Raw genomic sequence first — 26,316 nt, 5'->3', positions numbered from 1 at the left:
TTTGGGGCACCCTTCCACATCTATAAATAGACAGGCTGCCCCCATTCAACGATCATCCTTGTTTGCAGGTTACACCAGCCCACACACCCTCTGCTACTGTTGGCGCCCAGTTTCCAACCTGCAGCCCGCCTCAATCTGCTGTCCAGCCATCATCGACTACAGCCACATTATCTTCAGCTTGTCCATTGCTATAGGCAACAGCTCTCAGCTGCTGGTGACTACTCCAAACTGTCCCAAACTGCTATTCAGCCTGCTGTCCATCATCTCCAAGGTCAGCCCGCCTGCGTTTTCAACATTGCAGGCCCTGACACTCTCAAACACTGTTTCAGCTTGCTGTTTACAACAGACTTTGCACAGTTCCCAACCTCCGATCAGTGGTACACTGCTGCGTTTACCAGTTTTCAGCCTCCAAACTACTGCATTTTGGTGACCAACCTGCTGCCATTCACTATTCAGCACTCCTGCACTCCGACTAGTGGTCACAGACTTGGGATCCGTCTTCGGTGGATGTCACACTCCGACATTGCTCTGCCCTTGAGCACACTGTACACTCTTATATTCATTTACAGCATTCATTCACTTCAGAGTTGTGTTCTCTCTCTCCCTTCTTCTGTTTGTGTTTGAGTTTTTGAGTTTTTGTGTTTGAGTTTTGAGTTTTGCGTTTAGGGTTTGAGTTTTTGAGTTTTGCGTTTAGGGTTTGAGTTTTTCCCTCTGTGTCTGTGTCTCTCTTTGTGTTTCTGTCGTGGTCGTACACTCTATGTGTCCTCAGTGCAAACCCTAGCAGTTTCTTTTACACAAGGACTATGAGGTCTAGGGTTCAAAAGTGTGGGAACGAGGCTTTGCTTTTCATGAGGATTAAAGCTAACAGCTATAAGCTTTTTCTCACAAAAAACGAAGACATTGGCAACTTTGAATGTGGTGAGCCGTACTTTTTGAGGAGGCGGCGACTTTTGATGACACCATTTTGGCAAGGCGAATGCTATAGGCAGCAAGGCAACCTATTTGGGAGGTAGAAAAAGAATGCACTTATTACGAGCCTGTTGAGCTAAATTATCATTAGCTTTCATTAAACAGCTCCAAAACTCAAGTTAGTTAATGAATTTTAACCATTTCTTTTAAACAAATGCAGTTAGAGAGAGTTTCAATGCCCCACATGTAAACCCTAATTTAGGAGCCCCCAAACTCGGAGGATATCTCAGCTGAAGCTACCCATCATTGTCTACCATATTCTATCTGTTTCCAACCTTCCCCAAATAGTTCTTACCCTCTACTACTACTACCAGCTGTCGCCCACACCCAAGAGGCTGTGTTTACAGCCTGGCAGCCTGTTCAAGCTGCGTTTGCTGCATCATCACCATCCCCAGCTGGAGGCAACCAAAATACAAGCTGCATCTTCACTCTGGGAGCTATGTTTGAACTTCATAGCTGTCGCCATCATCATTTATCTGCATTTTGACCTTCCTAGTATCATCTTGCCTATCACCTACACTCTAGAGGCTGCATTTTCAGCTTCTCTCTCCTCTATCTATCTAGCACAGATCCAACATTCATCTTGCTACATTTATTGCTGCCAGACATCTTTGGAGGCCACCTTGCTGCGTTTCAAGATCCATCAGAGTACAACATACTCTCCAACTCATTATCTTTGCCTCGATTCTTGAGACACGAGAGTTCGAAGTTCAGTATTCATTCACTGCATGTGTGTTTGTTGCATGACCATTGTATTATTCAGATTCATTAATTTCAAATTATTTACTATGTTCATCGTCTCTAAGTTACCCTAACCCTAACAATGTTCTATTATCAATTTGTGCTTTGTCATACAACTGTATTTGTGTTGATCCAACATTCATCTTGCTACATTTGTTGCTGCCAGACATCTTTGGAGGCCACCTTGCTGCGTTTCAAGATCCATCAGAGTACAACATACTCTCCAACTCATTATCTTTGCCTCGATTCTTGAGACACGAGAGTTCGAAGTTCAGTATTCATTCATTGCATGTGTGTTTGTTGCATGACCATTGTATTATTCAGATTCATTAATTTCAAATTATTTACTATGTTCATCGTCTCTAAGTTACCCTAACCCTAACAATGTTCTATTATCAATTTGTGCTTTGTCATACAACTGTATTTGTGTTTTTGTGTTAGGCCATTTCTTTACATGGTATCAAAGCTAGGTACTCTCCAAAAAAACCTAGGCATTTGATCTAAAAGCTCTCTACATAAGCAAAAATAATAGAAGGACAAGATGACTTTGAACACCACTTCAATCTTTTGAGCCAAATCCATCAAGAAATGAGTAAGAGTGAGTCCCACAACTTACTCCGCAAGCTTCCAACATAGCCAAAGAGATATTGGACTAAAATAGAGTCCAAAGTCCCTACAAGATCTCAAGAGCAAAGGACGACTTCATTCTTATATATTAGACTCAACAACAGCTTGAAGGTAAATCTAAGTTTTCCCCTTTAGTGTCAATGCACTAGTCTAATGATTTTACAAGAAGAATAGATGCTCCACAAGGGACTGGCCATCCTATTGTGGAAACGGGCATGCAGTACAAACCATTCATCTCTCTACCACTTTCATCGACATCCACACCATTCACTTCTCTACCTCTTTCATCTATGCCATTCATATCTCCACCCTCATTTACTCCTATTATGCCAAGTATGCAGTCTCATACTTTTCAATCTTTTAACTCCACTTCCTCTTTTTTGCAAGATTTTAGTGATCTCATGAAGAAGGAAACGTGCAATCAAGATATTGGTTCATTAGTCCTAAAAAGACAAACTTTTGTTTTTAAACTCCGAGAAAGGTAAAGAGTACAAAAGGTTAATTCAACCACCTATAAGTTTTCCCTCTTCTTTTCATTCAGTTTCTTTGTCTCAAGGTTGTTTTGAAGTAGGTGAATCATCTCATTCTTCATTTCAATTCAGTGCATTTAATGGACAAAAGGAACCTAGAACATTTCCCACATCTAAATTTACAAATCCATTTAATCTTCCACCCATCCCTCCCTCTTTTTCTATTGCACCTTCCTTTACATATCCATTAAGTGCATCTCACATGTCTTTACACATCACACAGGGGTCCTTCAAATACAATAGACAACTAACAACTTGCTGATAAGAGAAGCATCAAATGGATCTCCTACATCCTCAAGGAAAAACCTATGGCTTGTCTCAATAGGAGTAGTGATAGGCTTGTAGTCTTGCATTTGAAAACACTCAAGAAGCTGCCCTATGTACTTAGACCGTTGCAAAATAATGCCCCCCTCAACTTGTTAGCGAAGTATGTCAGCTCATATGTGAGTTTGAGTATGTATTGTGGGCTAGGCACATTATGTAGATATTTTAGGCATTTTTATTGTGTAGCATTTTATGTTTTATAGCATTTATTGCTGCCAATCGGCCAGTATTAATGCTGGCCAACCTAACATATTTTATGGCATTATTCATGCCTTTATATTCTGGGCTTCTCCTCCTCAATCAATCAGTTCACCACCTGGGGGTCCCGTGATGCGACAATCTCGTGTCTAATATATGGATTCCATTTCCCGAGCATACATCTAAGTTCTCATCTATATTGTGTTCTCTCTTTCTCTTTTGTCTTGTGTTCGGCTGTTTATTTCAGCACATGTTTATGCTTCCATTGCTGCACCACTTCTGAGACAACTACAGTAGACTATATGCCAAGATAGTAGTGTAAATGGCCAAGATCTAACACATCAAAAGCATGCTGCAATTCAGCTTTTAAGACTGAAATTTGTACCTTGCAGGGTCCAATCAACAGCATGTCATCCACATCACTGCACAAATACAATAGACAACTAATAGCCTGTTAATAAGAGAAGCATCAAATGGATCTCCTACATCCTCAAGTAAAAATTTGTGGCTTGTCTCAATTGGAGTAGAGATAGGCTTGTAATCTTGAATTTGAAAACACTCAAGAAGCTGCCCAATGTACTTAGACTATTGCAAAATAATGCCCCCCCCAACTATAATAGACTATATGCCAAGATAGCAGTGCAAGTGGCCAAGATCTAACACATCAAAAGCATGCTGCAATTTGGCTTTAAGACTGAAATTTGTGTCTCATGAAGTCCAGTCAACAGCATGTCATCCGCATAAAGAATGAGAATCAAGAGGTTGTCCCCATCTTTGTGGACATAAAGTGTGCTTTCACTATGTGAATTACTTAAGCCAAGAGCAATCAAGTATGCATGTATCTTTTCATACCATGCCCTGGGTGCCTACTTTTAAGTTTAAACCATAGAGGGCCTTATGCGACCCGCACTCTTTACTTTCTAAGCCTTTCTAAACAAAGCCAAGAGTTTGTGTCGAGGCACGGCTCCAAAGGTACAATCATTGGTGCCCAACTATCTCCTAGATCGCCAAGAACATGGTGTCCCTCACCCCCCTCTGAGGTTGGAACTTCCACGAACCAAACATCATGGCTCGTATAGACATCCCACTTGACGGAATCATACAATCGATAACCCTAGGACTGCGAGCTATAGCCCACAAACACCTATCGTTTGGAAGCCGCTTCAAATTTATCATGCTATGTTTTCAAGATGTGAACATAGGCATCACACCCAAAAACCCGGAAATAAGAAACATCTTGCTTAGATCCAAAATATGCCTCATAAGGTGTCATACCAACAGCAGCGGAAGTAGAAGAGTGATTAAGGATGTGGACTACAATAGCCACACCCTCAGCCCATAGACAATACAGTGTTTATCTATGCTCCATCATGGTACAGGTCATCTCAATCACATTGTGATTCTTCTACTCCAATATGCCATTCTCCTGAGGGATGTTTGTGTTAGCAAACCCCTGGCGGATACCACAATCTACATAAAACTGAGCAAGATCATTAGAAACAAATTCTCCGCCCTTATCCCATCGTAAGGTCTTCAATTTCCAGCCTGAGCGGTTCTCCTCAAAGAGTAACCAATTCGTGAAGTTAGAGAAGGCCTCCGACTTCAGCTTCAAAAAATAAGCCCATGTTATCCTACTGTAATCATCCACAATTAGCATGAAACAAGCTCCCTTTAAGGAACTCCGTCTGCATTAGTCCACAAAGATCAGTAGAAACAAGCTCCAAGTGTACTGAAGATCGCCTCGAAGCCTTGTTGGGAATAGCATCACGAGTTTACTTCCCACGAATGCAAGATACACACGGCTGCTGGCTCACTACAATATCCAACAAACCTCGAATAAGCTATCCTTGAGACACCTTCCGAAGGTAATCATAGTTGAGGTGGCCAAACCGAGCATACCATAGCTCGGACTATGTTTGAGAGGTAAGAAGAAGAGAAGTCAAGGCATAAAAAGACCTCAACTTGTAGAGTCCATTTTTCTCATAACCTAAGGCAAGGACTTGTCTCGATCCACGATCAAGAATCCGAATGGAATCCACATCAAACTCAACCAAGAGGCAAAGGACACAAATCTTATGCACCAAAAGCAGATGGTATCCCAAGGCCAGCACATAAAGCACCTCGAAAGTATGGGCACTACCCTGCCCATCTAGAATAAGCTGCATATTACCACATCCATAAATAGGAATATAAGAACTCTCACCAATGAGAATCTGCCCATGCGAAGGCCGCAAATGAGTAACACATATTGTAGAAGGAATCATATGCCAAGATGCAGCACTGTCAACAATCCACTCCCAAGTGTGTAGGGCCGTCAACACAGCATCAGAGGCCTTTAAGGTTGATGCCTCAACCACCTCCACGTGGAGGAAAACAACTGATGAGGGAGCAATCACCGCTCCAAAGCCCTTTGAAGATTTCTCCTTCTTCTCCTTTTCCTTCTCCTTGTCGAGGCAATCCTTCTTCCAATGACCTGTCTTGCCACAAATGTGACAAGTGGACTCCTTTTCCTTGTTCTTCTTTGATTTTTCCTTCTTCTTCTTTTGGTTCTTCCCCTTCTTATGAGAAAACTAACCTATCAATGCTTCCAATTTGGAAGCATTGGTCCCTTTCAACTACTCCTCTTAGTCCAAGACCATAGGAACCAACTCCTCCCAACGAAGAGTCTCCAATTGCCCTCAGGCAATCAAGGCAGAATAAAAACCAATGAAACAAGACAATAATTGTGAAAGGAGAGTTATCGCCATGTCTTCAAACGTAATCACCTTCCCTACGTTCTACACCTGCGTTTGAAGCTGTCTCAACTTGTTGATATGCTCCCATGTAGAAAATGACTTGTTAGCATTCATGGTCCTCATTTGCACTTCCAAAGAGACTCGTTTTATGACGGTCATCCTATCATACATCTGATCAAGCTGTAGCCATATCTCCCAAGCCACCATCAAATGCTCTATATGGGAGATCACAGCTGTAGTACATGAGAGAAATAAAAACGAGCAGATACAAGCATTTAGTTTGTTACAATGCACCTGAGCCTTTGCCAACTCCAACTTATCACTTGTAAAGAGTTTGGACTCGTCTTTCGATGTAGGATTATGGATAGCCTCTATAACAAGCTCTACCAAATCATAGGACTCCAGAATGGCAAGCATCATAACGCACCACATGCGGTGTTCTCGCCATCGAGCTTTTGATCTGATGGAAGAGCCGGTAAAACGGACACCTTCCGGTCGGTCGAAACTCTGTCTCAGACTCAAAAGACATCTTCACCTAAAATGCCTACACGACACACAAAAGCAACCCTGTCTAACTATGAAAACGCAGCCTGCTAGGGCTCTTCTCCGCTCATCCTGCTCCTTCTTCACCCACAGAAGCGATGAAAAGGTAAAATCTGCACTTGAAGGCCCAAAACGCAGCCTTCTTCCTTCTCAAACAAGAAAAATCAATAGCAACTTTGCTTCTTTCTCGCATGCCCACACTCACCTCAGCCTTGTTCTCATCCGCAGCCCTCTTACTCGTCCTTGAACACTGAAAACGCAGCCTTGTGTCACGCTGAAATCTCCTCTTCAGGTAGATCCACCCTTGGTCAATCTTTCAATGCTTTGATACCATGTCAGAGTGAAGCAGTGTGGAAGCGTATGACCAAGACTGAGTGAACAAAGGGAGAGAGAGAGAGAGAGAGAGAGAATGGAACACAGAAAATGTACAATGAAGAATGCTATATAAGGAAGCAGATATGTACAAGGGCACAAAATGTATGTCCGTATATGCCTCCACCTCGAAGATCTCACGGGCTATAAACCTCAAAGTATGTGCAGCAATCTCCACGATCAAAAATCTGGAGACCTGCAATCAAAGAATGTCCAACTGTATGCTAAAAACAAGCAATAAATAGCCCGAATAAAAATGGTAAAAATACGTTGTCGGCTGCATTTAATGCAGCCGACTATATTGTTCGACTATAAAACAAGCTGTCCAACAACACTGGTGACATGGCAATCTGACCAGCACTGCCATGTGGCACACCTGCGGACTGTACAGAATTGCCTTGTGTCACCCATAGCACACATCTGTTTGAATGCCTATCCAAGGGATAGCAATCTTTACCACAACAATCACAATGTGTGACCAACCTTCCCTTATTCAATAGTCATTGAAAGAATAAAGAATAAAGTGACAATGATGGGCGCTTGCCACCTGCAGTGTACAAGTGTGCAATCACAGCATGTATAGTAAATACAAAGCGACGTAGGCACAAGCACCTTTATCCCCAACAACTTGGTCCTTGATGAATCATCCAAGTCACAAGGAAGTCATCGACACAAAGTGGATACTTAAGAACCAAGCTAAAGGCTGATGGGACTTTAAACAAGTATAAGGCTCACCTTGTCGTGTAAGAGTTTCGATAGAGGCAAGGTATTGACTATCAAGAGACTTTTGCTCCTACTATGCAATTGACATCATTCAGTCTGTTGGTTGCACTAGCCACTCACTACAGTTGGCCAATCTATCAGTGGATCTCAAAGTTGCCATTCTAAATGGTTATCTAGAGGAGGAAGTCTATGTGCAGTAGCCACCCGGATTTTCTTTTGCTAACTGGAAAGATAAGGTAGTTCGCTTGTACAAAAAGCTCTTTATGGACTGAATCCAGCACCACCGTCTTGGTTCTAGATGATAGATGAGTTCCTTCGAGTTCATGGATACCATTCTACCCCTTATGACCCAAGCTTATATCTCCACATCACTTTAGAGGGGATCAACTATATCCTACTGTACATCAACAATTTACTTATCACTAGTTCAAATTCTAATACTAAAGCAGAAATTAAGGCCAAGCTCTGTACTACATTTGAGATGACAGACCTTGGTTTGTAGTCCTTTTTTGGGGAATGGAGGTAGTTTGATCTAGGGGATGTATTTTTGTGTCACAGCAAAAGTACGCTCTTCATATATGAAGAGGAGAATGCGTTAGAGATATGTCAGTTCATGTGTGAATCTATGCATGTGAAAGTCGGCTAGGCACATTATAGATATTTTAGGCATTTTACACTTGTTATTTTCATGATGTTTGTGGCATTTATTGTTGGCCAACCTGACGTCATTTATGGCATGGATTTGGCCTTAATATTCTGGTCACTCCCTTCTCCACTGTATCATTCACCACCTTCAAGTTCTAGTGGAGAGAGAGAGAGCCGGTGCTAGTGCCTTGACAACTAGTGACTGACATTGGATCTCTATTGTCTCATGTCTTGGTATATGGATTCTGTTTCCCGAGTGTCTCTTTGCTTCTAAGTTCTTTGTGCAATGTTCTTTGCTTTTGCAATGTTTCCCTGTTCTTCGTCTCTTGTGTTCAGCAATCTATTATAGCAGTTTTTCCACACTTCCATTACTACATCCACTTTTGACATGGTATCAGATTTAGGATCACGGTTCCTATTGCTGTTTTATGCTGGTGCAGGTTTGCATTTTGACTTTTCATCTGCTGTTTGAACCTGTTCTTCACTATGCTAATTTTCGGATTGTTTCCATCAGCGTTTTGCCGTTTGCCATCTGCGTTTACAGTTTATTGGGCTGTTTCAGGGCTGGGGACCTGCTACTAACCCTTCCACATCAGCATTTTAGGGACAGCATGCTGAGGTGATCTGCTTTTATGTAGGTTGACTGCATTACTGCAGTTCCTGTCTGCATTTTGCCATCAGCCTCTGCATTTTGACTATTTGTCCTTGTGCAAGGCTATGTGACAGTGTTTCCGGTTGGTTCTAGTTGTTTTTGGTCACTTTGTGATACACTACTCAGGTTTAGAGAGGGTTCATGTGCATCCGGTTGTCATGTTCTTATCACTACATCTTGGGTACTCTTGATCTTTTCTCTCAATGCTTTCTTTACTACTTTGAACTCGTGAAATCCTAGTGAATCAAAATTTTTGGCATTCTTTTCTCCTTGAAGATCCCTTGCCTTTATTCATCTTCTCTATATCTCCCTCATCATGGCTTCTCCAACATCTCCTCCTAGTGGTCAGCATGTAAACATTCTTTACTCATCTTCGAGTGTTATGTTGGGGACTTGCTATGTTGAGATTCAAGTTTCAATGCGAATGCTATATCTTGTTCCTCCAAATGTTTGAGTTTCAAAGAGGGGTGGCATGCGAAAGACAAAGATACCATCTCAATGCTATTATTGTGGCAAGAAGAGATACCTTCGAAAGGACTGCAAGACATTAGCAGCTTTACAGAAGGAGCAGGCGGTTACGGTGCCAAAGGGTGGCAAATCTCTCAGTGAGACTTCCTCATCTCCAGGTCCTAGATTAGGCTCTAGCTGTGTGGCCCTGACAATGGTTACAGGGGCCTCCCTTCCAAGTTGCTAGTGCTAGTGATACGGCCATCCCTCACAACTCTCCAGTGCCAAAGAGGGGGTGTGAGAGGGTGGTGAGATGGGGCAATTGTGCCTCATCTATACAGGTATACAGGTGCACAAGTTCTAGAGAGGGATGTCCCTAATGTATCGACCGAAGTCTAGCAGGTTCAAATCTTGGAGTTGGGATTGACATCCAAGTTCATGATGAGCTAACTCTTTGACAAAGAGCAGGATTGTCTCCTAGTCTAAGCTCACATGAGGGGACACTTTAGCAATGGGGAATTCATGGTTACATATGTTCAAAGGTATTTTTGATAGAATGGTCTTGTATGCTACTACAAGACATTGTTGACAGATATTGAGAGTTGCTATCATTCTTCTTTGTTTTCAGGAGCTAGTACGATCAACATTGACATCAGATTCTCTCCAATGTATCTTGGTGGTGGGCTTGCCACTCCCTACCTGGATATCCATGTTTATCTTCTGGTGATTATTGTTGTATAGACTCTAATGGGTTCTTATCATTGTATCATTATATTGTATCAAATCACCCATGATCTAAGAGAGGATGTTAGAGGATATGTCAACTCATATGTGAGTCTATGCATGTCAAAGTGGGCTGGCACATTACAAATATTTTAGGCATTTTATATTTGTTATTTTCATGGTGTTTGTGGCATTTATTGCTGGCCAACCAGCATTTAATGTTGGCTTACCTGACATCATTTATGGCATGGATTTGGCCTTTATATTTTGGATACTCCCTTCTTCATTGTATCATTCACCACCTTCGAGTTCTAGTGGAGAGAGAGGAAGCCAATGCTAGTGCCTTGACAGCTAGTGACTCACAAAGGATCCGTATTGTCTCATGTCTTGGTTTATGGATCCCATTTCCTAAGCATCTCTTTGCTTCTGAGTCCCTTGTGCAATATTCTTTTCTTTTGCAATGTTTCTCTTTTCTTTGTCTCTTGTATTCAGTCGTCTATTGCAGCAGTTTTTCACACTTCCATCATTGCATCCACTTCTGACAGAATGATGGAAGAAGAGAATATGATTTGATGGATGGATGGATAAATGAAGGGTCTGCCTATTTATAGGCACTAGACAATCTCGAGTAGCACCCCAAAATATGGGCACCCAATCTTTTTGGGGCTATAAGTGTGAAAGCAAATGGGAACTAAGGAAAAGAAATGCACTTGATGAAGGGTTTCTCAACAAAGAGGAGTTTTTTGAAGAAGGGAACGCAAGCACCATTCCTGGAGGTGCGGACAGAGAGCTGAAGGAGTGGAAGTTATAGAAGAGGACATGAAGAGCAAGAAGGCTACAAGTGTGTTTGTGTCATAGGCCCAACGATCTCAATAGGAGGTTTGTGGAGGTGTGGAGGTGACTCATGGATCAGAGACCTCGTGGGGTGATGAGATTTCTAAGTTGAAGTATCCCTCATGGATTGCCTGAGAGCTTCTACTTGCCCACTACCTTGGGAGATTAGAGAGGATTGTGATGTTAAAGTTTTTTGATTTGTGGGTCATGGGTTGAGAGTTTGATCTTTCTGGAAGAGAACTATGAGTATGAAGGAGCTATCCTGCCTAGAAAAGAGAGATCCTCTGTGTTTATGGCATTCCCTAGGGAAAAAAGTCCATGCAAGCAAGACAATATTTAATTGATATTATTGGTAGGTGCAATCAACTTATTGTGACTCTATAATTTTAAAGGAGACTGCATATGTTGTATAGGATGTGGCACCATGGTGAAATATATGGGTCAAGACTATCGTAGGATATAGTTGTGACTTTCATTTTGGAAACGGATTCATGGTGAGATATGTCTCTTTCTGTCCAATGACATCTCAACTAGGCATATGATTGCTCACTTGACTTTGAGAGAATCTTACACAAAGCCATCTCAAGAGTCATCTGGCCTATATTTTTCCAACAAGTTTTGAAGCTTATGGTCAGACCACCAATCACGCAACGCACCACAACCAATCACCCTCCCTTTAAAATGCCGAAGCAATGTGCAAGCGGAAGAAATCAGCAATTGCAGCGTTCATCAAGAACGGAGGTTCAAGAATAAGAATTTTCATCCGTGCAAATCTCAGTTATCAAAATGGCAAAAGCTGACAAGCCTAACTGCAATAGTTCACCTGAAATATTTCCTGTCGGTTCTCAGACATACCACTCAAAAAAGGGGGTCTCTACTTGCAGGTGTGGTGGCTCGTTGTTATCAATGTCGTCGTGTTTATCGTGGTCATCATCTGTGGGTGCAATGAAACTGGAAAGGAAAAAGACGACAAAGAAGAAGAAGAAGAAGAAGAAGAAGAAAAGGAAGGAGAGGAAAGGCACTTACCCCGGGGTGATAACGGCAGCTATCGTCGGCATTATTGTTCGGATCAAAGGTGGCATTACATCCGATTCTTTGACAACGCTGCTGCTGCCCATCAGACGCCATAGCTTGGCTCGCGAGATGCTTCTTCCTTAAACAACGATATTAAGGTTTTTTATGTCATTTGCTAAGTTTGGAGCTGCGTCGTCACGCGAGAACCAACTCATATGTAGCATTTCCCTTCGGATGATGAGTGACGAATTATCTAGATCTACACTTTTATATTGTAACCACTAAAGATTCACCTTGACATGGACTCGGTGGCACTCAACTCTCTCGTCTTCTCTCTGCCTCTAGGTTAAAGTAGTTGATGAGTTAGCATCTCTCTCTCTCTCCCATTTTAAATCAAACAATCGTAATAGTATTTACAAAGGGCCTTTTCGCCAATTAAGCATTGCCAAAGACAAATAGAAGCTACAAAAGAAAACGCAAGATTACTAGGACAAGAAAAGCAAATCATGAGGCGGTACCACTAGAACACATGATCTCCATCCAAGATTAGCCAGCTCTATGGTACATCACTAGTAGAAATCATGGAATCCGCTTACTATAATAATAGTCCTTGAGCATGGTCCACATGACCACGAATAACTCAGGAAGAATAAAAAATGAAGGCATTGTATGTCTTCCAAATGTGTTCAATAGCAATCCAATACGAAAAATGAAACAAAGCTCCCTAATTATGAAGTGGTTGTCAATGACAACTTACCCAAAACCCAAAAACAAATGACAATATGCTGTTGTGTCATAGATGTCCATTTTCAGGAAACAAAATGTGCGACTTGTTGGATAGAGAATGAAGAGATGGATGGGAGTCTCATTGCATGCAATAAAAATCATTTGCCACAAGAGATATTATGGCATCATGGCATATCACCCATGGGGATACCACCTATAAGAACCTTATGGATAAATACTTTCTTTTGGTAGGGAAGTTTAAACCTCCATAATTGATGAAGCATTCAATCTTTCTCCTTAGCTTTACAATCCCAACATTACCAATTTTTATTCTCTATCTCTTATCATGCACCATCGTGTGATAAACCTAATCGAACGTATGCAAAGGGAAATGTAGATGGAGTCATTCCATCAAAATTTGTCCAAATCAATTAGTAACCCCAAGGAACTTGGAAGTATTGATAGATATAATGAAAGACTAGTCAAAAACTTAAGATTGATGAGGAATGACAACTTACAAGTGACCAACACCTCATTGGGTGGAATTAGGCTTCCTTTCTTGAGTCGAGGGATACAAAGCAATGAAGCATAGTAGCTCCTATACCGAGAAGCAATCAAAGGAGAGAGTGAAAAAGAGTGTAGCATTTGATTTCATGAGTCTAATGCAAGGCATGCCACCATGATGCCTAGATTCAAGTATGAGCATGTGAGATCCCAACTTGTTTAGTGACACCCCTAGCAATGTCCATCACGATGCCTAGATTCAAGTACGGCCATGTGAGATCCCAAACTATTTAGTGACACCCCTAGCAATGTCTATCATGATGCCTAGATTCAATTACGGCTATGTGAGATTCCAACCTATTTAGTGAGACCCCTCACAATGTCCACCCAAGGGTGTTGCTAGACACATAAGGACTATAACGATGCCATCCACAAAGCTATCATGTGATTTTTAATGTTCAACAAAATAGCTCTACCCATTCTCTTTAGTGTAGTAACACATTGCTAAGGGGCCCAATACCTACCCTTGATGGTTTCTATGCTTCTTCCATATCGTAAATTGATGGGCTACACCAACTTCTAAAATGACTTTGTGTCCAAGGGAGTAAAGGCAAGAGGTAGGAGAACATATCGATCATCATTGTGGCTACTTTGAGGTGCACATGTAGAGGTTAGCACAAAGATTTCCAATACATAAACTTATGTCAAATGTGCGAATGCATCCAATTGAGTAGTGCTAGCCACATCCACTCCAATGGGATATCCCATGTGTCTAGTGACCACTTCATGGGAAACAATTCCACCTTGCCAACCCAAAGCATGCATGTCTAATTTTTATGTAGAGGATTGAAGTGAAACCAAATAATCCAAATGGTCATATGTCTGTTCATATTTGATTTCTCGACCATGAGAAATATTAAAGAAGCTTCGTGCCAGTGTCTAGAGTCGAATGAATGATTTCACCATCAATCACTAGCTTATCCAAAAGAGAAAGCATGGGAAGAGTCTTTATTTTGTCTGAACACAAAATGGGACATGGATGGATCTTTTCTTCCTGCAATAGCATCTACCCACTCTCATGGCCTCTTATCTCTTACCTAGGATGCTCCTTAGTCTCTCTATCAAGCTCAAACAAGTATGCTCTCCTTCACCCCATGCAAGCAAGAAGCAAGCTCTGTTAGAAGTGGTCATATCACAGGTTCACAGGTGCCCATGGCCTAATTTATGGGCACTCTTTCTATTCTATATTTGGTAATTGGCCTATCTATTTTGTGTCAAGACAACTCCTTTATTTTTGTCTATAAAAGGAGGGAGTGTGGCCACAGTCCATTATCACACATGTACTTGCAGATTCTTGGTGTGGAGAGAGGGGGCTTGTGGAGTGTGTGAGCTAGCGCTCAACCATTGTACTTTTGTCACAGCGGATTCTTATTCGTAGTTACATCTTGTGCATTGTTTCTTTCATCGATCTTGTGTCTTTTATTATTCCGCTGCGTATTTTGCCCTTCTGACATGGTATCAGATGTTTACAGTTTGTTGATTGAGATATACTTTGCTTGTTATTTTAAGTGGCGAATGACTCAATCTTGCATTTTATGTGGTGATTGGCTAAATCTTTGCATTTTGTGACAGGCTAGAGGTCTACACCGTCAATCCTTGAGTTTCTTGTTTCTTGCGCTTGAACAACGTGTCATTATCACCGTGCTGCCTCCGTGTTCTGTGGGATATGCATAATGCGTGCTCCACAACAATTATTGGCAGTCGATTGCAAGTTGGCGCAGACTCTCCGTGCATTGGCGATGCTGCGATGTTGGGGCAAGTCAACCTTGTGTGCATGTAAGGTCCTCTCCGTTGACGTGGTGGCCTGTTTGGCTGCTGTACTGCATCAACCTGGCTTATACGTGTCGCGCTTGGTTGCGTTGACAGCCGTCGGATAGCGAACACGACAAGCGACTGCCGCAGTGGGCGACCATAGTTCTGGCCTAATGGGTGCTGTGCGTTGACCTGTAACACGCGCGCCTTCTGTCCTGCGCTTACGGCCTGCGGTGATCTGCTTGGGGTGTTGTGCCTGTGCGTTGCAGTGTGCTGTTATGGCGTCTGCATTTGACGTCCACGGTCCTATCTTTGGATTGACCCTGCGTGTATTGCCGTTGTGATGTTTGCTGCTACTGACGCTGGCAAGCTCCTCGTTGACTTGTCATTGCGTTACGCGTACCGTGTGTAGACCGTGCGTGTCAGTGTGCCGCCATTGACATGCACTGGCATACCTGCGTTGACCTATTGCTGTGCTACGTGTCACTCTAGTAGCATCCATTCACGTGGCATGGTTTGTTACGGTTGGCTTGTCTATTAAAGCCTTTGTTCATGTGAAAGTTCCTTAAGCAATGGTTAATATTGTGTTCTCTATTTTGCCTTTGCGTTTGTCAAATATTGTTGAGCAGTTGTTCTCTCGTGTGCTTTGAGATCTGTGCAGGCTAATCACACTCCCTTTGCTACTCTCTCTTGGTTGAGATAACATCCAAGTATTTTCTTTCTCCTCCCACTTTATTATGATCGTGTCGATACCCTTGTGATTCAGAGATTCATTCTTCTAACACATTTCATGGAGCTTTTGCTGCATACAATCCTCATAAGTGCTTTTCAAAGAGCATGTTGGATTCTCGAGCCTATAGAGGAGTCTCTACTTCCATCACGATGCAGCCACATGGTGGTCATGTATATGAAGGGGAAGAGATCAAATGGTGTGGCATAGCATCACATTTGCAGAGAAAGAAGATATGACAGACATGTTGCTACTTCATGTGGTCGATATCATGATTATGCTTAGTAGAGCACAAGACTGTGTACATGTCTATATCATCTTGGTTTCTCGAGGCCTACCAATGGCTCGGGTGGACGATTGTTCTTGGCTCTAGTGATGTTGCATGCCCTCTCATGCTTTTAGCTAGAGGGGACAAGTGTGTGGGTGGAGAGAGGGCATGTTGATGCTCTTTCATTGTTGGTGGATTTGACGTGTGCCGTCAAGGTCGCATCTTTTGGTAATCCAAACCTTGGACCGATGTGTCCAGCACCAAGTACATGCCACGACAAGTGACATGATGTGTTCATGTGATCTCACATGAGGGGACCCAAAGGACATCTTGATACTCTAGTGGAAGAATCTTGGTGTCACGACGGTGAGCTATCCATGGAGCTTACGTGGCTACGAGAGGTGTAGGTGGCTAGCTCGACTACTTTGCTTTCAAAGAGGGCTTATGGCATTTGGACTTCTTCTTCAAGGTGTTTTCTTACCAAGGCGCATCCAGTGGAGTGCATGCTACTAGAGTATCCATAGTGCATCTTGGGTATTCTTGTTCATTGCTTGTTCACCTATACTCTTAAGAGAGGATGTTAGAAGTGGTCATATCACAAGTTTATAGGCACCCACAGCTTAATCTATACTTTGGGAGAGGATGTTAAAAGTGGTCATATCATAGGTCTACAGGCACCCACGGCTTAATCTATGGGCACTCTCTCTATTCTTTATTTGGTAATTGGCCAACCTATTTTATGGTAGGACAACTTCTTTATTTTTGTCTACAAAAGGAGGGAGTGTGGCCATAGTCCATTATCACACATGTACTTGCTGATTCTTGGTGTGAAGAAAGGGAGCTTGTAGAGTGTAACCATCCTTCCTTCCATGAATGGGTGGTAAATCCCTGATTACAACTTAACTACAACTACAAACAATAAATACAAATTTGAAAATACAAATTTACCTACTGATCTTAAACAATGCACACCCGATTGGCCCCAAAATTGGCGCCCCTTTTGGTATTTCTTTAGCTTTATTGAAGAAAAAGTTGATTTACAATGGGATTCTCTCGATCCTCTTCGCAATCCAAACTCCCCTTGCTATCCAAAGTGACTAGCAAGTCTTCAATCTGATTTGCCCCTTGATTCCGGTACTTAATTGGCCTTCACCCACTTCATAGGTGATGGAAATGCCCCAAATTCAATGGTTGGCTAGTTCTCTACTTGAATTTAGTTGAAATTCACCTTCAGCCCTATTGAATCCAAGTCTTGGAGCTTCCAATTTCTGTCACGCTTCCTGAGGCTGCTGCTAAACGCTAATTTTTGCTGTAAATTAGGGTTTACAGTAGAGAAATTTACAATTTCTTAACCCCCAAGGGTCCAAATGCTGAGATCTTCGAAGCAAGGCTATGAAATGGCTGGGAGATGAGAGAGAAAGCTGTAGAGAGAGAAAATTCATAGTTTTGTCATGAAGAATGATTGAAAATCAATCAAATGCAGCTACTACTGCCCTACCACAACAACATGTAGATGCAAAGAATTGAAGAAAATCAATCATTTACTGTTGCTACCATGTCTCAATAACTTGTAGATGTTGTCACCTGTTGTTGATTGGTCTTCTCCAGCCCTTGGCTGCCTCAGAAGGTCCTCCAATGGCTACAAATTAGAAAAGCAGCATCCCCTCCCTCCCTCTTGCAGGCTAAATCCCCCAAAAATGCCTCTCTCCAACCTCTAAATACGTTTTTCAGTCTTGCATGGGCATTTTTAACCAAGTGGCAGCCTTCCCAAATGGTTTTTTCAGCATTATCCATAATTAAATATTATATTTTAATCTTTAAATACTGAAAATTAATCTAATAATTATTTTGGTGCCCTGAAAAATAATTTGACTAGCCAATAATTAATTGTCTAGGCCACTTTCATTCTCGACTGTCTCTGCACCATCTTTGACCATTAGATTGGTGTTTGGTACCATTAAACGCCACTTCTCTAGTGTCACTAATTGGCACTTATGGCCAAATGAATGACCTAGGCCAAGAATTGACACCAGATACCACCAAGTTCCTGTGCAACATAACTTATAGCAACTTTTTTCTTTGATATCTCGTGATTTCCTCGGGTCTTGGGCTTGTAAATTTACTCTAACCCCAGTTACATCTCACATGTGCAACATTTACCTAACCATGTGATTAAAAATTAATCCACATGTTAAGTGAGGTTTTAAACATACATGTCCTCATGACAGCCCTCCCCCTTTAAATCTTTGCAATCGTCCTTGATTGCACTACCAGCAAAGTACTACACTGGAATTTTCATAGGGCATCATAGTCAATACAACATTGTGCCCTGTTGTTCAACAATTCCATAAGCCCAACATATGCTAAAAATTACCAACCAACATAACATAGCATAAGACTCACAAAGAATCTCAAAAACGTTGCTAGATTATTATGTGACATATCTATTTCTCATGAGCTTAACTCATTTGGCAAAACCAAACCATAGCATAGCATAACCAAGCATAAACCATGGCTAAAACATCAATGGCATCATAACATATGCTGTCATCCATGGAACTAGATGTAAACCATTGAAAACTGAGCATAATCTAATGATAAACTAATCTCTTGTTGATCTGAGAACTGATCACAAACAACTGCAAATGTGACCCCAAATTGATCACAAACTCATTGCAAAATTTGACCAGCAATCAATGCAAAAACTGATCCAAAAATTGATCATAAACGGTTCTCAAGCTGATCAAAAACCGAGTTGAATACCACTAAATATTAATGATCATATGCCGAAAACCAACATTTGATAATCAACCCTTGATGATCATTAATTGATGCTACACCAAGCATAACCAATACCGTACCAAGCATAATTGATTACATACTGAGCATAATGGATGCAAATGTACAGTTTCAGAGCTGCAATGAAAGCCATACCGATCTGCATACCACACGTAGTGACTAGTACACTGAATAGTGATCTCCTGGCAAACATATTGTTCAGCTACAATACCCTAAATGTATGCTGAATACATTCAAGATCCACTACTTCTAGAGTTGTCCATTACTGAGGAGTGGAGGTGCTAGTTCTCTCACAAGCATCAGATAATACTCTGGACCTCTACTCTGCTGAACCTGATTGAGCCCAAACTAAAGTCGGCTCTAATTGGTGGAAAGCATTAAGGTAAAGCTGCAACAATTGAGGATGGTCTGCCAAGTCATCCTCCTCCATCCATTTGGCATCCATTAGTGAATAATTCTGAAACTTCACCAAGTACCTTTTGGAAACCTTACCCATGATCTTCCTCTCTTTGTGTGCCAAAATCTGCTCTTGTACCAGTATTTCATTGAGCTCTTCAACCTCCGATTGGATTTCAACAGATACATCCTCTGGCACATATCCATGAAAAGGTCTAAGCAAGCTCACATGAAAGGCATTGTGTATCCGCCAGTCTAGAGGCAATTTCAGCCTACAACATGTAGCAGTGATCCTCTTCAACACTTGAAATAGTCCATAGTATCTCATAGAAAGCTTTGGATACAATTGCTCTTTGCTCTTCTTCTTTTTCAGCCATGCCTTTTTCAATTTTTGCATCCAAAGTATGAACTTTGCCTCTATGGAAGAGGGTCACAATCTTATCATGAGTATCAATCACTGCATGCACATGATGACACCAAGGCATACCGGGCAAGACATCACATCCTTCTAATGGAGCAATAAAGAACTCTTCACTATCCACATAACTTTGAATGTGCAAACAAAGCTTTCCAATTATAGGAATGACAAGCTTTGCATGTCCCTTGCATGCTATACCAATCTCACCCATGGGCCTCATCTCATTCTCTCTGATGCCTAAACGGGCTGCCATGTCAACAGAGATGAAGTTGGCTCATGCACCATTATCAAAGAAAATCAATGCATGCTGATCACTAACAACATCGGCACCAATCCCACTGATGTTTTGGGCTTCTTTCCTTTAGAATCTCCCTGATTTTATGATTTTCTAGTTTGCTAACTATTGGGATAGTCCCTTGCAATGTGATCCTTCTATTCACAAATAAATCATTTATTTGCAGCCATCAATTTCCTACCTTGTGCCAATGTTTTCGAGCCCTTTCTTTGTTTTTTGGCCTCTTTTCAGGCTAATTTTCAAATCTACCCTTTTTCTCAACCTTTGCCTCTTTGACATGTGACTTGGCATCATCATCGGGAAATCCTGCATCCTTTCCATGAAACAATGTGTCAGCTGTAGTAATAGTTTCTGTAAACTGAGACATATTCGAAACAGTGGACTTAATGCAAAAATCTTGAATACCCTTTGGCAAACCACAAATATTCTTCTCCACCTGCTCATGGAGGGGTACTGTGCGATAAGAAGTAACTCACAACAATGCATTCCAAAACTTCTTATTGTACTCATCCAAGTTCCTGCAATCTTTGGAATTCAATGAATTCCAAGTTGTCATAATTTCTACTTCAAAGGTACTTGTCAACCAATTTGAAGCAAACATTTGCATAAATTGGACCCCAGTGTAGGTGACTTCCCTTGAATAAGAAGTGTAGTCCACCACTGCAATGCATTTCCCTTAAAAAATGTGGCTGCCTTGCATATCTTAGATGCCTTTGTGAAGTTGCCTCCAGAATAGGTTGCATCAAATTGCTAAATAAAAACAAGTGCTTTCAGTGGATCTTGTGCACCACTGAAAGGCTCAAACTTCACGCATTTGCCACCTTCATCATAGTCCTTCAATGGACCTATGGGAGTCAAGTTATCATAAATGGGCTATTGCAAAAAGGGTGGATTGGCTATATTTGCATAAAAACTAGCACTATGAGAAGCACCTACATGACCAGCACCAAATCCTTGTGCTCCAACAGTTTGTGGGGGTGCCGATACATATCCATATGGCCTGCTTTGTGCCCCAAGCATCATGCTTATGCTGCCATACATGGGATTAGGCATTCCAGTTGCATTACCCGAATACATTGAGTGTTGTGAGCCATGCATTGGCTGTTGCATACCATGGGGATTTGTACTATACATTCCCGTATGCGGTGCTTGCCCAATCATAGCATGAAAAATGGTACCACCTCCAAAGTATCCTTGTTGTCTCATGCTTGCATGTGCATAATTGCCTTGCTGCCCATGTCCCCATGTATTGGCACTACCAAGTTGGCCATGCATTTGCACTTGCTACCCCACGGATACCAACAATTTGTGCTCATCAGGCATTTTGGGCTCTTCTAAAGAAGGCTTAGGCATTTCCTTCAGTTCTTGTGGCTATCCCGAAGTTGTAGAAGGTGTCTTCTTCCCTTTGCCTTTACTATCCTCCTTTGGGGCATTCAAGAATTGAGCAAAATGAGGATCCTTTGCCAATTCAGCAAAAAGATTTGCTATTGTACACATTCGATCCTTGAAGGTATCATCAAATTCTTTAGCCCCTTTGCTCATCATCATCCTCTTTATGCATTGAAGTGCCAACATTTGGGTAATTTCCCACATTTTCAGCATGCTGTCCATGCTGAGAACCATGCCCAACATTAATCATTGCATTTTTCCCTTCACCACATGATTGACCAAGGAGTGATGCATCCTCTCCACTTGATCATGTATCACCATGTGAAGACATGCTTGCTGTAATTCATTGCTGATGAGAACAATTTCAACAATAATGCAATCACTACAAGGATTTAAACGTATAGCGACGGTGGGTAGCGACGCCCCATAGGGAAAAAAACAGGCCAAAACCCGAGCGTGGGTTCATTTCGCACATTTTCGTCGATCGTTTTGAGAGGGAGAGCGAGAGAGAGAGTGACTGTCGTGAGAGAGGGAGAGGAAGAAGGCTTGCCGCCGCCGTCGCCGTTCGCGAAGGAGAGGAGGAGCCTTCATCGCGAAGAGGAAGAGGAGCCGCCAAACCCTAGCCATATCTCATCGGTGAGTCCATTCTCTCCTTCTTTTGCTTATTTAGGGTTTAATTTTCTCCTTCTTTTGCTTGTTTAGGGTTTAATTCTCTCCTTCTTTTGCTTGTTTAGGAGAGGAAATGAAAGAGAAAGAGAGGGAGAGGGAGGGAGAGAAAGAGAAAGAGAGAGGGAAAGAAAGAGAAAGAGAAAGAGAAAGAGAGGGAGAGGGAGGGGGAGGAAATGAGAGAGGGAGAGGGAGGGAGAGTGCATTCTCTCTCTCCCTCTCCCTTTTGCTTTTATAATTTGTGTATATATATTGAAAGAGGGAGAGGAAATGAGAGAGAAAGAGAGAGAGGGAGAGGGAGGGAGAGGGAGGAAATGGAAGAGGGAGGGGGATGAAATGAGAGAACGAGAGAGAGAGAGAGAGAGAAAGAGAAACAGAAAGAGAAAGAGAGGGAGAGGGAGGGGGGAGGAAATGAGAGAGGGAGAGGGAGGGAGAGTGCATTCTCTCTCTCCCTCTTCCTTTTGCTTTTATAATTTGTGTATATATATTGAGAGAGGGAGAGGAAATGAGAGAGAAAGAGAGGGAGAGGGAGGGAGAGGAGGAGGGGGAGGGAGGGGGATGGGGAGGAAGGAAATGGAAGAGGGAGGGGGATGAAATGAGAGAACGAGAGAGGGGGAGAGTGTATTCTCTCTCTTATTTATTTAATTCATGTATAATTTGTATATAATGAGAGAGGGAGAAGAAATGAGGGAGAGGGAGAGGGAGAAAGAGAGTGAAATTAAAGAGAGGGAGAGGGAGGAAATGGGAGAGGGAGAGAGGGAATGAGAGAGGGAGTGTATTCTCTCTCTTATTTATTTACTTTTTGTATAATTTGTATGTAATGAGAGAGGGAGAAGAAATGAGGGAGAGGGAGAGGGAGAAAGAGAGGGAGAGGGAGGGGGAGAGGAAATGAGAGAGGGAGGGGGAGGAAGAGAGAGAAAATGAGAGGGAGAGGGAGAGGGAATGAGAGAGGGAGAGGGAGAGGGAGGGAGAAGAAATGAGAGAAGGAGAGGAAGAGAGCAAAAGGAAATGAGAGAGGGAGAGGAGAGAGGAAAAAGAGAGAATGAGAGAAGAGAGAAAAAGAGATAAGATGTTAAACATAATAGGCAAATAGAGCAAGAGAGGGTGTGGGTGAGGGTGACGGCGAGGGAGGGAGAGGAAATGAGAGAGGGAGATGAAGAGAGAAAAAAATGAGAGAGGGAGAGAAAAAGATAAAAATTATTAAAAATAATAGAGAAAGGGAAAAAGAGAGGGTTAGGGTGAGGAAGGGATAGGAAATGAGAGAGGGAGAGAAAGAGAGAAATGTAAATGAGAGAGAGAGAGGAGAGAGAAAAAGGAAATGAGAGAGAGAGAGAGAGGAGAGAGAAAAAGGAATGAGAGAGGGCAAGGGAGGGAGAGGAATGAGAGAGAGAGAGAGGAGAGAGAAAAAGAGAGAGGGAGGGAGAGGAATGAGAGGGAGAGGAGAGAGAAAAGGAAATGAGAGAGAGAGGAAAGAGAAAAAGAGAGAAAAACCATTAAACCTAATAAGAAAAGAGAGAAAGAGAGGGTGAGGGCGAGGGAGGGAGAGGAAATGAGAGAGGGAGAGGAGAGAGAAAAAGGAAATGAGAGAGAGAGAGGAGAGAGAAAAAGGAATGAGAGAGGGCAAGGGAGGGAGAGGAATGAGAGGGAGAGGAGAGAGAAAAAGAAAAATATCATTAAACCTAATAGGAAAAGAGAGAAAGAGAGGGTGAGGGCGAGGGAGGGAGAGAAAATGAGAGAGGGAGAGGTAGAGAGAAAACGAAATGAGAGGGAGAGGAGAGAGAAAAAAAATGAGAGAGAGAAAGGAGAGAAACCTTGTTCAGGTACCTTGTACATATGCTTCATTGAATTTTTTTTTCGGCACTATTATTATAAACATTTGTGCTTTTTCAAGGGGTTTTATGATTTTTTTAAGGTTATTGAAATATCATATATTACCACCCGCAAATACCATGCCTGAGTCTTGTGATGATGCACGACGTGTTTTACGGAAGCTTGGCATGGACTACAATAACATTCATGCATGTATCAACGATTGCATACTGTTTCGAGGAGAATACGAGACTATGGAGACATGTCCAAAGTGTGGTGCTCACAGGTATCGACAGGACTTGCAAGGGCAAACCATCCCTCAAAAAGTTCTTAGACACTTTTCGCTTATCCCCCGTATAAACCACATGTTTTGTACGTCTGGCATGGCGAGCTTGACAACGTGGCATGCGCAGAATAGGTCCACGGATGGAGTTCAACGAATATTAGCGGATTCGCATGCATGGAGCCACATTGACTTTACCTTCCCAGGCTTTGCCCGAGAGCTAAGGAATCTTCGGCTCGGTCTTGCAATGGATGGCGTGAACCCATTCGGTCTGCGCTCAACTTCTTACAGTGTGTGGCCTATAGTCCTTGTCAACTACAATATCCCTCCATGGCTTTCTATGAAGAAAGGACATCTTATCCTTAGCTTGCTCGTCCCCGGCCGCTACAAAGTAAAAAATATGGACGTGTATCTTCATCGTCCATTAGTCAATGAGCTTAAGATTTTATGGGAGGAGGGGGTCACCGTGCAAGATATGAGCAGGCGCGATGGTCGGTGGTCAGCCAATATTCGAGTCATTCTCATGTGGACGATGCATGACTTTCCGGGATTGGGAGAGTGCTCAAGTGAGCAGGCCGCCGTTCTCGCTAGTAACATCTACATTTTACCTCGTTCAAGCAAGTATTCACTAGGTCGTGGTGTTGGAACAGGTCTGGACTCTGGTTACCTCAGGTTATCATGCATGTCCATTGTGCAGGCCATAGTTAGACTCCCGAAGGTCACGAACCATGAAGAAGATGGTATATCAAGGACACACTGCTTTCTTGCCGGAGGATCATGAACTCAAGGAAGGTTTCCTTGGACGACCTCCAACACGTATGAACGCCGCAAGCTGGTACGAGCTGAAAATGATCCACACAGAATCACATCCAAATGGAATGCGGCGGTTCTCAGTTTTCTACGAGTTGCCATATTGGACCCACTTACAAGTCAACCACTTGTTGGATCCCATGCATATTTTCAAGAATATGGGCAGCTTGTTATGGGACCACATCACACGAAAGAGAGATACTGTAGGGGCATGAATGGATTTGAAGGAGATAGGTAAGATGGAGGCGCTTTGGCCGTAGTCGAGTACTGATGGTCACGTGCAGCTTCCTCGCGCTCCTTGGGTTTTGTTCACTAAAGAAGAGCGCATTGTGAAGCAAGTAATCAAGTCTATCCGCACTTCGACGGGTATGATGCGTTCTCTTAGGTCCGCATTTTCTAAAGACGACCAATTATCAGGGCTAAAATCCCATGACTAGCATAAGATATGTCAGGTTTGTACTACGAATGGATTGTAATTAGCGTGGGCATTTTGCTATTTGGAATGTAGCCATTATTCATAATGCTTTCTCATTTGTGGCAGTTTGTACTATCGATCGCGATCGCAGGATGTCTTACTCCAGAAATACACGGGGCTATTTACAGGTTGTCGACTTTGGTACAATGGATCTCACAGAAGGAGATTAAGACGTCCTCTATTGAATCTGCGAGGCGGGGAGCAGTGGAGACGGTCTGTCTCTTTGAGAAATACCTGCCCACCGGCATGCTCACGATACAAATCCACCTTCTTGTGCATCTTGTGGATGAAGTGGAGATTGCTGGACCTGTCCATACGCGATGAATGTTCTTCTTGGAGCACATCATGAAAACCCTGAAAGGCTTTGTGCGACAACGAGCTCGGCCAGAAGGTAGCATGGCCAAAGGTTGGTTGGTGTCTAAGGCGCTAGTGTATATTTCACAATGGCTACCAACGGTGGAACAAGACAATGAAATGCTATGGTCGCTGAAGGACGATGATAGACTGATTAGAGATGTGGTGGTTGGAAATGGGGTAGAAAAAAGAATGGATGCCTCAATGGAAGAGAAGGTGAATCGCTTTTGTATGTTGCACCATGCCTCTATGGAGACGTGGCTCGCCAAATACCAGATCGCTAGGCAAGATCGAGAGGAAGCGCGAGCTAAATTCTGATGTAGTACGCGCCATCGATCGATTCGATATCCCGAAGGCATGGAGGAGATGCCGCGGTTTATGTCAACGCGATGGTTGCATGGAGCTTTGACCTCAGCGTCTCGCGAAGGGACAGAGGTCTCAATGGAGGAGTGGGAATTCTCAAGGGGATGTAGTCCAAAGGTGATGAGGGGTTTAGAATCTGTCG

At 42.5% G+C, this 26,316-nt stretch overlaps 1 protein-coding gene across 1 annotated transcript in view; it reads right to left on the bottom strand.

Moving 5' to 3' along the window:
* PBS2 (cysteine and histidine-rich domain-containing protein RAR1) overlaps positions 1-12,319 on the bottom strand; it is a 32,658-nt gene extending 20,339 nt beyond the window's left edge. The window contains exon 1 of the mRNA XM_087692796.1: positions 12,090-12,319. Within this exon, the coding sequence (XP_087548922.1) occupies positions 12,090-12,191 (102 nt within the window). The 5' untranslated portion in view covers positions 12,192-12,319. The remainder of the gene's footprint in view (positions 1-12,089) is intronic.
* Positions 12,320-26,316: the final 13,997 nt, after the last annotated feature.

The sequence above is a fragment of the Lygodium microphyllum genome, chromosome 14 (assembly GCF_053477565.2).
Source record: "Lygodium microphyllum isolate KBCC chromosome 14, Lygodium_microphyllum_v1.1.10, whole genome shotgun sequence".
NCBI lineage: Eukaryota > Viridiplantae > Streptophyta > Polypodiopsida > Schizaeales > Lygodiaceae > Lygodium > Lygodium microphyllum.
Note: the sequence above shows the minus strand (reverse complement) of the source record. Positions and strands in the feature narration are given on the sequence as shown.